Here is a 13,861-nt window from a genome sequence, read left to right as displayed (position 1 = left end):
TCTGGGGAAATTCCTAGAGCATCATCTGAGAGTGACATCACTAGAGCCAGTTTGGTGTAGTGGTTAAGTGAGTGGACTCTTATCTGGGAGAACCGGGTTTGATTCCCCGCTCCTCCACTTGCACCTGCTGGAATGGCCTTGGGTCAGCCATAGCTCTGGCAGAGGTTGTCCTTGAAAGGGCAGCTGCTGGGAGAGCCCTCTCCAGCCCCACCCACCTCACAGGGTGTCTGTTGTGGGGGAGGAAGGTAAAGGAGATTGTAAGCCGCTCTGAGACTCTTCGGAGTGGAGGGCGGGATATAAATCCAATATCTTCTTCTTCTTCTTCTTCTTCCTGGTCAGCTGCTACTCCTCCATAAATCTCCCAGGGTTTGTGGGCAGAGGCCTGGCAACCCTAAGGGTAGTCCTAAGTGTAGTTACATTCTTCCAGTCCCATTGATTTCAGCAGATTTAGAAGGATGTGACTTTACTTAGGATTGCATGATAGATATTTAGATAATGAGGGATGAAGGGAGGGGCTTTTGAGGCAGTGCTAAAAGAAGATCCAAGATGCAGTTCCCAGCAATTGTTGCTAAAGGTGAATGATGTTTAATTTGTAAGTTAGGAGAGTTCTCAAGGCTCACAACACAGCAAAGCCTTCTAGAGTGTGTGCTATAGAAACACACACAAACTGCAAACTAATATGAGTCCTGACTGTTAGGAGTGGTTCCTCAGTGGAACAGGCTTCCTCAGGAGGTGGTGGGCTCTCCTTCCTTGGAGGTTTTTAAACATCTGACAGCAATCTGGATCCTGTGAATTTAGGGGGAGGTGTCTGAGAATTTCCTGCATTGTGCAGGGGTTGGACTTAGATGACCCTGGAGGTCCCTTCCAACTCTATGACTCTATGATTTAAGGAACTCCATTCCAGATAGGTTCCTAATCTGCCCAGCTAGCTAAAATGGAGATAACAGGCGCACATCATATTCAAGATGGAGGATTCTGGCAAAGTGTGAACAGTGAGGGTGAAGCTGAAAGGAAGGAAGTTTTCCCTAAGAGTAGCACTTCAAAGGGATAGCATCAGAGAGTAGTAAAGGAAGGCTGGTCAGTGTCCCGCCTACCTATCTCTCTGACTCTTGAGACAAAGAGACAAAATAAAGTCCTTCACTTCCAACAGAAGTAGCAGGCTGAGGTCCTGGAGAGCTGCTGGTGGTCAGAGTAGGTAACAAGCAAGATGGGTCAGTGGCGCCTTTATGTATTTGGCTTCTAAGGAGAAGGGCCATGGCCCAGCTACAGAGCACATGCATTGCACCCAGAAGGTCTCAGTTTTAATCTGGCCATTTCCAGATAACTTACTTCACATAGCAGCCAACCACAGTCAGTGATGCATAACTAGATGAACCAATAGCTGGGCTTGATACAAGGCATGTTCAAACTTGATGCATTGTGTTCAAAATGACACATTCACCAGCTACATCTAAGTGTAAACCTGTTTTTCTGTCTCCTTCTGAATAGTGTATATGCTCAAAACACATAGAGATTTCTTACTCATTTGCATTGTGCTGCCTTTGTACTCTTAAATATTTTAATTATAAGTATGCCCATTGGTCCAGTGGGGAGAAATCCAAAAATGAGAGTAATGTAATACTTTTCTATTAGGACCAGTCGAACTGTCACAAAATAGTGAGTGCAATCTTTTGAGAATTTAAATCTAAATATATGAAATATCTATTGCTTCTCACTTTGGGCATCCTACTAGGATTTCTTATAAGTAATAATAAATGTTCCTTACATCTTCAGTAGGCCAACCTTCTATACAGATGGTGGAGCAAGCTTAGCCCCTCTCACACACACACACCTGCAGCTTCTGAAATGTTGCGCTGGAGAAGTCCCAAATTGGAATTGCAAACAGTTATTTAATTTAGTGCTAGATGCGCATGGCAGGTTTCCTGATGGCGTAAAGTTTTAACCGAAAATCCTCCCCCCCTCCCAATGCTTGACAATTACAGTTTTCATTTTGAACAAAGCAGGAGTCAAGTTGCACCTTTAAGACCAACCAATTTTTATTTAGAATGTAAACTTTTGTGTGCTCTTAAGCACACTTCATCAGACGAGGAATCCAGCACAGTGAGCAGAGCCATACATAGCTGGTAGGCAGTGGCCCAGAATGCAACATGGTACAGATTTAAGAACCAATGACAGTGAAGTAAAATTATCTGGTAGGCAGTGGTTTAGAATGTAAAATGGTACAATGACAGAATAGTAAAATCAGCAAATTGAGCAAACTTTTGATCTGAGTAGCATGAGCATGTGAAAGCAACAAAACAGTAGTATGTCAAATATTTTCATTTTGTTCATTCTTGAAGGAAGCATTGGTTCAGGGAAGCTTCCGGTATCCCAGACAAGGATGCATTTGAACCATAGGCAGGACATGAACAGTTGCTGCTCCCTACTTCTTTTTAACTAGACATGGTGGTTTTCTGCATTCTGATTGGCTGTGTGTTCCCTCACTTGTCCCACTGATGAACAAGGCTAACGAGCCAGCCCTCCAGTCCTCTTTTTCACTAGCAGGCTCTTACCCTTCCTCAGCCATCCTGCTTCTAATCTTTGTCCTTAAGTTCTTCTTTCAAACAAATTGGGGACAGATGCCACATGTTGAAATTATGCAATGCATGGTGTATGGGCAGCTCACAGGAAGCCTAGTCAGACAGGCATGTGGGTCACTTATCATCTCTGTTCTGCTAAATGTAATTTCTTTGTTTGTCCCCAGAATGCAATTCTCAGGCTTCCTTCCTTCCTTATTTATGTATGTATGTATTTATTTATAAAGCCATTGATATCCTCCATTTCCTCTTGGCTCAAATCAGCATACATTAACAGTTAAAACATCCCCAGCTAAAACAAATAACAAAATAGCAAGCCCCAAAATCTCCCCCCCCCCCCCCCAATACACACAATTCCTTCTTCTCAGAGTTCTTTGTTTCCACCAGATATGTAGTTAGGTCACTAACCTACCTCTCTCTTTTCTATGCAGCAATGCTAGTTCCTAAAATAAACTGCTTGGTTTATCAATTGCCTACACTTCTCTGCACAGTCAGTAGTCAGTCTTCCAGCACTACCAGCTGAAGTTGCCATCTTTGCTGTGGATTTGTCAGCCCTGAGCTTTCTTGACTGTAGTAGGATCGTTAGGGCGAAGTTTGAAGACTGCTGCTCTAGGTGTCTTGTTTTTGTCTTCATAGGTAAAAACATCGATCAGTTCATATTCCAATGAAAAGTAATCAATAGATTATCCAGTTCAGACTCCCACCTCTTAAGACAGTATATCTTCAGTTGTAAAGAAGACAGCCAAAGGCTAATCCCCAGTGTAGATTTAAAAAAAAAAAAATCAGTAAAGTGGAACCAGCCACTGCTACAGTGTAAGGTCTTGCAACCCCCTCTCCTAGGGTTACACGAAAAAATTATGCTTGGCATGAAAACTAATATGGGGTAGAACCCACCCAAAACTGAAAGATTGAAGCCTGCACATGGACAGATGTTGGGGGCGTAGACAAGTTGTAAGCAGCAATGGCAAGGAGGGAAAACACCCAAAGCAGACACACAGCAATGGAATTTTGCTTCTCCCAGAAGCCATTTTGTGCCCCCTCTTATCAATGCATCTAATAATCAATGTGGGCCCATCTGCAGATACTTAAATTCATGGATTGGGGCCACATTGCAAGGAGGGAGACAATGCAATCATATGTCAGCCCTGGGTGGATGCAGAGAGAGAGAGAGAGAGAGAGAGAGAAGGATTCACCTTAAAGACTTCTCGGTCACTCAGCAAAAACTGAACAGTTTTTCTAGTAAGTCCCTAATAGCCTGAGCTGCCTCCTACCCATAAACTCCTTCCTCTTGTTTTATATATTTCACAACATCCCTAGGCACATGTTACATTCTGAATTGGCCCATTTAGCCAGTTTTATTAAGGGTAGTCATAAACACGTCTGTTTCTCTCTTATTTAAAAAAATGTATGCCTTCTTGTCCTCTCTGCACGGCAAGGTTGTGCTTAGTTTGTGAGTTTCCTGCAGAGAATGTTCTGCATTTAGTGCAGGGATTTCCTCATTAAGGCCCCTGGCTGTTTATGGCTGTAGAGAATAGGTGACCTCAGTCGTTCGTTCTCTCCCTGCTTCAGGAAGCAGGCGGACTGCACCTGTCCAAACTCCTTCACCTACAGAATAATTAAAGATAAATGAGCCCTCATTTGGAAAGGCTGGCTGCTCTGAGCTGAGTCATCAGGCCGAACGATGGCTTGTTTAGTTGTTTGCTTTATTTATTTCGAGGCAGCATGGTCAGGCCAAAGACACCTAAAGCAGCTTATAAAACTCTGAATAACTGTGTCAGAACAGATTAAAATAATGGCATTAAAATACATATTTGAAAAATGAAGCCATAATAAAAAGTTGATATAGATGCCAGAAGCCAAATGAGGCCCAACCTTGGGCTCATTGGAGGGCATGCTGACCTTGAACTCCAGCATGCAAGGGTTGGACTGGCCAACACATTCAAAGATTGTTCTGCACTAGGGCTGCCAAGCCCCCGGTCCGGGTGGGGGTTCCCCCGCCCAAGAGGTTCCCAACCCGCCGGCCCATGTTGGGCCAGCGGGGGGAAACCTCCTCCTTGCAATGATGTCACCTGGAAGTGACATCATCGTGACGTCACGCGGCGACCGCTCTAGGCATTTCCAGGAAAACTCTATGGCTTTGCCAGACAATCTAGCCATTTGGGAGACGAAACTCTATGGTACAATAGGCACCATAGAGTTTTCCCCTCCCAATGGCTAGAGCAGGGGTCCTCAACCTGCGGCCCGTGGGCCAGATGCGGCCCGCTGAGGACGTTTATGCGGCCCGCCGGGTTATGGCAAAATCAGACCAGAAGTGACGTTCGACCTAAACTTGCATTAGCAACGCACACTTCCGGCACTGGGCTGAGGCGGCGGAGACAGAGTGTGAGGTGATACTGAGGTGAGGTGAGTTCCCAGGCCGGGTGTGTGGTGCGGGGAAGGGAGAGAGATGCAGAAGACGGAGAACTGACGGCCCACGGCCTTGTACAGTAACAGCAGTCCGGCCCTCCAACAGTCTGAGGGACAGTGAACTGGCCCCCTATTTAAAAAGGTTGAGGACCCCTGGGCTAGAGTGTCTGGGAAAACCATAGTTTTCCCGGAATCGCCTAGAGCTGTTGCTACACAACATCGCTGGTGCGATGATGTCACTTCCGGATGACATCATTGAGCCCCACCAGGGGCTTAAAGGTACTTAGCAACCCTATAATCTGCACTGCAGATGGCAGAAACTAATCTGTGTTAGGGTTGCCAATCCCCAGGTGGGGGCAGAGGATCCCCCAGTTTGGAGGCCCTCCCCCACTTCAGGGTCATCAGAAAGCAGGGGGAGGGTAGGGAAATGTCTGCTGGGAACTCTGTTATTCCCTATGGACTTACTCCCATAGGAAATAATGGAGAATTGATCCGCGGGTATCTGGGGCTCAGGGGGGCTGTTTTTTGAGGTAGAGGCACCATATTTCCAGTATAGCATCCAGTGCCTCTCCCCCAAATACCCCCCAAGTTTCAAAAAGATTGGACCGAGGGGGTCTAATTCTATGAGCCCCAAAAGAAGGTGCCCCTATCCTTCATTATTTCCTATGGAAGGAAGGCATTTTAAAAGGTGTGTGGTCCCTTTAAATGTACTGGCCAGAACTCCCTTGGAGTTCAATTATGCTTGTCACACCCTTGCTCCTGGCTCCCCCACAAAGTCCTCAGATATTTCTTGACTTGGATTTGGCAACCCTAATCTGTGTGTGCATTTACAAGATTCTAATTTTGCCCTTTATTTTTAGATTTTTATACCTTGTTTTTCTCCCTAGTGGGGCTCTTAACACGGCTTACAGCACCTTCCCTTTTCTAGCATCTTCAGCCTTCCCTTCTAGAACTTCTGTCATCCTGCCACCTTTTCTGTGAAACATTTCTGAATTGCTTCTTCAGTCTAAACTGTGTATTCCAGAGGAGACCATGTTAAAGCTGAGACTGGTGGCTTTACACCTTTCCAGATCGTAGAAAGAGGGTCTTGTTAATTACAGCCAACAACTGTCTTGACCTTTTACACCGTGGTATCATATTTTAAAACCTTTTGTAAGGTTATATCATTTTGGACCTCCTCTTGCTATTCATTTTATGCAGGAGTTGTTAATAGAGTCTAATAAAAAAAATGAGGGATTGGAGAAGCCAGCGGGAGACATAAACTGCTTGGCAAGAGATGATTTTAATAAGCAGCTTGAACTACACCTCCCGTCTCATATCTTTCCCCGGCTACCGGTTGCAATTTTTAGAAGTCTCATTAAAAACATTTCTATTATTTTTGCAACATCGGTGTCCTTCGTCGACGTGGTATGAAAAGCTGGTGCATTTCAGATGGTGCCCAATGAATTAATATTGCCTGAAATTCAAAAGCAAGGAGGCAAGAACAGTAGGAGATGCTAAAGATATCCTGAGCTCAAGAAGAAGAAATAATTTTTGTGCGTGTCTATATATATCTGGCTCCCACTCATTTTTAGCCAGTCATCTTTTGAATTAAATAGATCAAATATATCATTAAAAACAGTGACGTTTTAGAAATGTTTTTTTAAAAATATTTTCAGCTCCTTTATGACAGTGGCAGCAAACCAGATACAATTTGGGGGGGGGGGGGGGAAACGCCGGTAGGAAAGCTTTTGGAGTGGAGCACTAGGACAGTTCTAGGCAGCAGTTTTCCGGCTTCAGTCCAAGGATTCCATAGCAATTATGTGGAACCTGCAGATTTACCTTTCTGGTGAACTGAAATCTTGATTCAGAAATAGCCAGCGATTACCTAAAATGATCATCTTGGGCAGTTTCACCTCCTGTTTTGCACGGTGTATGATTAGAGCCCTAAAGAGACCTATTTACCAGTCTGCTCTGCCCAGCCTGTGGGACAGACAGTATGTAGAGACAGCAGGTAGTTTAAGAGCAAACTACGCTTTACGTGCAAGTGTGCGTAATGATGTTGTGACAACCAGTGTGCAAACGAAAACAGCTTCAGGGAGGATTTGCCTTTAAAAAAAAAAAATGGAGAGATGCGTTTAGCATTTTCCAAGTGTAAACGTGCAACTGGTGGGGGGAAAGCAGCTGGGAGAGAGAGCTGCAGAACAAAACAGCAGCCAGGGGAAAGAATTAAGCGTCCCCTTCCCAGCCCGCTTCTTTAGGCAAAAAGAACCCCCTGCCACAGCACTATCGGTTTAGAAACTGGTGGTGGGACATGACACATATTTGAACATTATGGGTTGGTGGCTCGTTAGGTGAGCGGTATGAAACTTGTGCATGCAGATGCCTTGTCAGGAACCATTGTCCTCAAGGAGAGCAAGCGATCCATCCTCCGCATTTGACAGCACTTGTTGCAGCTGTACACAAGTGCACACACACACACACACTCAGCAGCACCTTAAAGACTAACAAAATTTGTGGCAAGGAACGAGCTTTCATGAGTCACTTGGTTCACTTCTTTGGACTCAAAAGCTTCTTCCTGCCACAAATTTTGCTAGTCTTGAAGCAGCTCTTTTCTACCGCTACGGACAGACTAACATGGCTGCCCATCTTGACATATATGCCCATTATCGATAGGTGGAAGAGGTCAGATGGCCAAGGAACAAGCATACCTGCAGTTAAGATGCACACCTGACCGAGTCAATCCTGCAGGAATAACAAATTTCTCCTGCTTTCTGCCGCTGATATTTGAAAGGTTACCAGGCCTCAGATTCAGCAGAAGCTCACAGGAGTACAGCTCCTGAACCTTCCTGACAGTTCCTCCCCTTCCTCCATTGAATAGTAGGTGCAGCTGCATAACAATTCCTGGATTAGGATAGCAGGCAGCCAGCCAGCTAGCTTTGCCACACCCCCGGCAGCCCTCATTAACCCTTAGAGAAGCCTGCACCACCCTTTCTCCACTTCTTATGTGATTTTGGGTGGCGGGTGGCTTGCTGGCTCTTTTACTGGGGGGAGGGGCAGCCCAGGAGAGCCCCGGGTGAGTGAGGCCAGTGAATCTCTAGCCAGCCCAAGCAGGCCTCGCTTGCCTGGGGCTCTCCTTTCTTGGGTTGCTTTTGGCTAGGGGGCATTTGCTAATGAGCTCCACACCTGTTTTTCTACAAAACAAGGAGGTTCCATTGAATCATGGCAAGCCTGAGGAGGACAGAAAGGCCTCCCTTGCTTCCATCATCCTGCAAACTGCACAATAGAATTGTTCAGGGGGGTATTTCTATAGACGTAATAGGGCTGTACTATAAGAGAATGGTCCAGGACAGTGTTTTAATAACAGGACTGGGACTGCAGACTGTTATTGCACATAGTCTCCATTATCTATTCTCTATCCGTATTACCCTGCACCCCTGCCTTGCCTCCTCCTTATGTAATGCCGTTTTCTGCCTTGTTTAACTTGTCACATTTAATACTTCTTGCTTTGTTTCAAATTTCTGTAATCCAGCTCCAAATTGTGTTGCTTATTAGATGTCACACCCTATTGACTGCCAAGGCTGGCACTGTGCGATCTGCCTCGAGTCTTGCAATGAAGAAGGCAGACTACAAATGAATGAAATAATTTTTTTTAAAAAAAAAGAAAAACAGCTGAAACGTCCAAATGCTTCTCAAAGGAAGCCCCCACACGTTGTAGTTCTCTCGCCTTTGACTAGTTCACTAAGATCGCTGTGCTTCAGCACATCCTTATTCCTCCTCCAGTCTAAGAATTGTAAAACTTGACAGGAGACTCCGGCAGCAAAGCATATGGCAGGCAGAAATGATGAGGTAAAAGGTTAATATACAACTTAAGGGCCAAAAATTAAAAGCAAAATATAACATTGAATCGTAAACAAAAATGCATGTATTTATTATTATAGAAAGTTAAAAACAGTTGGGGGCCCTTCAATAGCCTCCTTCCTTTGTGAAATTATAAAACCACAACGGGAAACCACTTGGCCTGATGCATTTCGACCTAAAAATGGTCATCTTCCTGTTTACCTTTCCTTTGTTATCCTATGTATTTGATGTTACGTATTTTAAAAACAATTATTCTGAGAAAGAGTCCATAGACTTTACCATACTGGCGAAAAAGGCAGTACAGCACAAAAAAGGTTAAGAATCCTTGCCTTACACATATTTAACTATATAAAAAGGTAGTCCCCTGCGCAAGCACCAGTCGTTTTCGACTCTGGGGTGACATTGCTTTCACAACGTTTTCACGGCAGACTTTTTACGGGGTGGTTTGCCATTGCCTTCCCCAGTCATCTGCACTTTCCCTCCAGCAAGCTTAAGTACTCATTTTACCGACCTCGGAAGGATGGAAGGCTGAGTCAACCTGGAGCCGGCTACCTGAACCCAGCTTCCGCTGGGATCGAACTCAGGTCGTGAGCAGAAGGCTCCAAGTGCAGTACTGCAGCTTTACCACTCTGCGCCACGGGGCACTTATTTAACTATATGAGTGCAAATCGATAACAAGTGTGAATGGACCAACTTCAGCTCATCCACAAATTCTGATATGTATGTTTTGTGAGGTTTGGGGCACATTCCCATCCAGTCTACAAATCAAGGCTGTTCCATTGCTGGTTTCAGCTTTATGTCTCAGTGAAAAGGCATCAACATTTTCCCAGCAAACCACCGCTATATTATCAAACAGAAACAGATAAACCCAAGCTATTGTGATCTGACTCTGACTCCAGGGTGTGAACCAGGGTTTTTTTCCCTCGGTTTTAATTTGCTGTTCTGTTTCCATGGCAATTATACCACGGAATGAAGGGCAAAAGGATATCTTTGATATAGCAAAAATAGAAAACATGTGGTGTTCCTTTTTTTCCCAAAGCTTTTTTTTTTTCATAATTGCCAATTTCCAGATGCCATGCTAATGCGTTTGTGCTATTTATGTTAAAGAGGCTTGGTAATGTTTGCCCATGGGGGAGGGGATAGAGATAAAAAAAGCCCAAATAGATGCACGTAACTTCACCTGTTTGTTCCCAGTTGCGACTGGTGAGAATTTTAAAATGTATAAACTCCCAAATGCAGAATGCATTCACAAGGGAAAACGTAGCTAAGCTGGTCGAAGACAGTTTCTTGGGGGTCAAACAAGATGATATTATGTCCCTTTGTGTTAGGGCTGACCAGCCTCCCGGTGGTAGGCGATAGGGATGCCAGCCTCCAAGAGGGGACCTCGGGATTCCCTGGAATTACAGTTTATCTACAGAGATCAGGTCCCCTGGAGAAAATGTGGACTTTGGAGAGTGAATTCTAGGGCATTGTACCCCACTGAAGTCCCTGTCCTTCCCAGGCTCCATCCATCTCCAAATATTCAGGAGTTTCTTGACCTGGATCTGGAGATCTCTTAGGCAACAAAGATCAGTTCACCTGGAGAAAATGGCTGCTGGGGGAGGTGGACTCTGTGGCATTCTACCTCATTGAAGCCCCTCCCCTCCCCAAACCCTGCCCTTCTCAGGCTCCACTCCCAAAATCTCCAGGTATTTCCCAAACTGGAGCCAGCAACCATACTGTGTCTGCCAAAGGGATGTGGTGCCATTTTAGATCTAGTTTTTATTTTTTTTAAATTGCTAGAGGGCCTAGCAGTTTTCCCCATGGCCCCTGTCAGAATTGGGTCTCCACAGCCATTTTAAAAGTAGAAGAACAAACTCCAAAATGGCACCATGCTCCTTTGGCAGATGCAAGGAGCAGCTGCCCAGATGGGGTCCTTGAGCATATTTTGGCCCCTGGGGAAGATGTCGTTCATGATCTTGTGTTCTTGTGTACGTCCGTCCTCCTTTCCTAACCTGCTGGATTCAGCGCCATCGAATTTGGCCGTCAGATAATGCAGCAGCTGGGTGGATCATTTAAAAAAGTCCTCCTTCATGCAATGCCTAGTTACCTTAGTTGGTTATTTGCTGCTACCAAATGTGGTGGTGACGTTTGTTGACTTTAAAGAAAAGGATCGGCTAAATTCATGACAGGTCAGTCTGTTAGCCAAAACAGGGAACCTCCAAGCTCAGAGGCAGACTACCATACAATGAGGACTAGCAACACTCTTCTCACATTACGGAGGCAATAGCAGTCACAGCCCACACACAAGCTTCTTAATAGAGCCTCGCATGAAACAAGATGCTGGACCAGGTGGATCTTCAGTCCATCCAGCAGCCTGTGCTTCTGATCCGTTTTTAAAATAGATGAAAGTCTGCAAACCTAGTATATGAATGATAAAGGGCAGTATCCTGTCTTAGGTTGGAGAAAATTAAAGGAAAAACTACTTGATTTGGAAGATGACTCTTTTGGCTGAAGGAAGGCTTCAAATATTGCTGAGTCGAGTCGGACTCAGGCCAACATGAGCAGCTGCCCGGATGGGATCCCTGAGCGTATTTTGGCCCTGAGGGAAGACGTCATTTGTGGCCTTCTGTTCTTCCCTAACCTGTTGGAGTCAGTGCCAACGGTGTAAAATGGGGGAGGGGAAGGCAGAGCAATTCATTGTATCGTGAGCAAAATAAGTAGAAAATTTTACAAGTGCTGAGCTGCTGTCGTATTGGAAAGGCTGTCTGAATCCATCATGGAAAGGCTATCTAAACCTAGACCTGCATAACCCATGGACATATAAAGCGGCCTTAGATTGTTGGATTTTTTTTATTTGTGGAAGGAAACGATCCCTTAAGCATAGGTCATCAACTGTCATGGACAGGGGTGACCTTGCTGTATTGTTCCGAGTTTCTGCAGCCTCCATCCAGGCTGGGCTATTGCAACAGGTACTATGTGGGGGCAGCCCTAGAAGATAAGAACATAAGAGAAGCCATGTTGGATCAGGCCAATGGCCCATCCAGTCCAACACTCTGTGTCACACAGTGGCAAAAAATTTTATATATACACACACACTGTGGCTAATAGCCACTGATGGACCTGTGCTCCATATTTTTATCTAAACCCCTCTTGAAGGTGGCTATGCTTGTGGCCGCCACCACCTCCTGTGGCAGTGAATTCCACATGTTAATCACCCTTTGAGTGAAGAAGTACTTCCTTTTATCTGTTTTAACCTGTCTGCTCAGCAATTTCATCGAATGCCCACAAGTTCTTGTATTGCGAGAAAGGGAGAAAAGTACTTCTTTCTCTACTTTCTCCATCCCATGCATTATCTTGTAAACCTCTATCATGTCACCCCCCAGTCGACGTTTCTCCAAGCTAAAGAGTCCCAAGCGTTTCAACCTTTCTTCATAGGGAAAGTGTTCCAGCCCTTTAATCATTCTAGTTGCCCTTCTCTGGACTTTCTCCAATGCTATAATATCCTTTTTGAGGTGCGGCGACCAGAACTGCACACAGTACTCCAAATGAGACCGCACCATTGATTTATACAGGAGCATTATGATACTGGCTGATTTGTTTACAATTCCCTTCCTAATAATTCCCAGCATGGCGTTGGCCTTTTTTATTGCAAACGCACACTGTCTTGACATTTTCAGTGAGTTATCTACCACGACCCCAAGATCTCTCTCTTGGTCAGTCTCTGCCAGTTCACACCCCATCAACTTGTATTTGTAGCTGGGATTCTTGGCCCCAATGTGCATTACTTTGCACTTGGCCACTCAAAGATAACCCAGATGCTAAAGCAAATTCGAAATGCAGCTTCTCGTTTGGTGACAGGCAGGGGTCGTTTTGTAGAAAAATAGGTGGTGGAGCTCATCTAGGGATTGATATGCAGCTGCACCTACTATTATTGGGCAAGGTGAGAAGGAGGAGGGGAACCCTCAGAAAGGTTCAGGAGCTGCACTCCTGTGAACTCCTGCTGAATCTGAGGCCTGGTGACAAGGAAGAGCCACATATATCTTGCTTTTCCTCTTCTAAAATATCTTCCCCGGCTTCCGATTTGTTTCTGGAATCAATTCAAGGTATTTGCAGTTACTTTTACAGCCTGGGAACATTGCTCCCTGTATAAGCCCACATGCCAGGTGCACTCCACAAATAAAAAAAAACAGTGCCTCCTTCACATTTTCTCTAATTCTCCCACAACTGGAAATACGAGGATTCCATCTTTGCTGACTTTTAGAAGGTCTGTAAAGACCTTTTATTTCCATTTCAAAAGGTTTTCTGTGATCTTTCTGTGTAACATTCAGTTGATAAGTGTTGTGTAACTCTTTTTAAATCTGCTGTTCGTTGCTTTGGCCTCCTAAGAAAAAAGGCAGGATATAAATATCTTTAATCAAAGAAATTAAATGAAATCCTACAGACGAAGTTGGAATAGAATATTTTGGCACACAAGTGATGTTTTGCAAAGTGTAGCTGGCCTAACACGAAACCCTTTTGTACTGTTATTTCAGACCAGCGCGGAATGAAAAGGAATGGACGCCACAATCTGCAACTTACGAAACCCTTGACCACTGCAGAACCCAGATTCCTACCTGGAAGGGCCAAGGGGATATTGCCAGTACTGAAAACACTGCAAATTTGCTTTCTCCGAGACCGTGCAGAGATCGCGAACCTACAATAGACGGCAGATCTCGATCACCACCAGCAGTATATCCTGCATATTATGGCAATTACCTTCCGGAAAGAAATCAATCTGATACGTTGCTCAGCCATCTTCATGTTATAGAAGAAAGCCAGATGGTCAGTAACTCTCAACTTTGTTTGTGGTGGTTTTTAAATCACATTCACAAGGCTTCGCCTTCAACAGGGGCCCCCAGCGTGGAGAGGTAGTTTGCACATTCAGAGAGTTAGCCAGTGCCAGGTAACTAAGTGAGAAGAGATCAGAGTGAAACAAACACAGATGTGAGCTGTATCACTCACAGATGTGAATGATACAAATACAGATGAGATGTGAGCCAGTTTGGTGTAATGGTTAA

At 44.8% G+C, this 13,861-nt stretch overlaps 1 protein-coding gene across 2 annotated transcripts in view; it reads left to right on the top strand.

The window, feature by feature from the left end:
- DEUP1 (deuterosome assembly protein 1) overlaps positions 1-13,861 on the top strand; it is a 95,729-nt gene that overhangs the window by 70,956 nt on the left and 10,912 nt on the right. For both annotated transcript variants that reach the window (XM_060234946.1, XM_060234945.1), the window contains one exon: positions 13,337-13,625. In XM_060234946.1, the coding sequence (XP_060090929.1) occupies positions 13,337-13,625 (289 nt within the window). The remainder of the gene's footprint in view (positions 1-13,336; positions 13,626-13,861) is intronic.

The sequence above is a fragment of the Heteronotia binoei genome, chromosome 3, assembly GCF_032191835.1.
Source record: "Heteronotia binoei isolate CCM8104 ecotype False Entrance Well chromosome 3, APGP_CSIRO_Hbin_v1, whole genome shotgun sequence".
Taxonomy (NCBI): Eukaryota; Metazoa; Chordata; class Lepidosauria; order Squamata; family Gekkonidae; genus Heteronotia; species Heteronotia binoei.
Note: the sequence above shows the minus strand (reverse complement) of the source record. Positions and strands in the feature narration are given on the sequence as shown.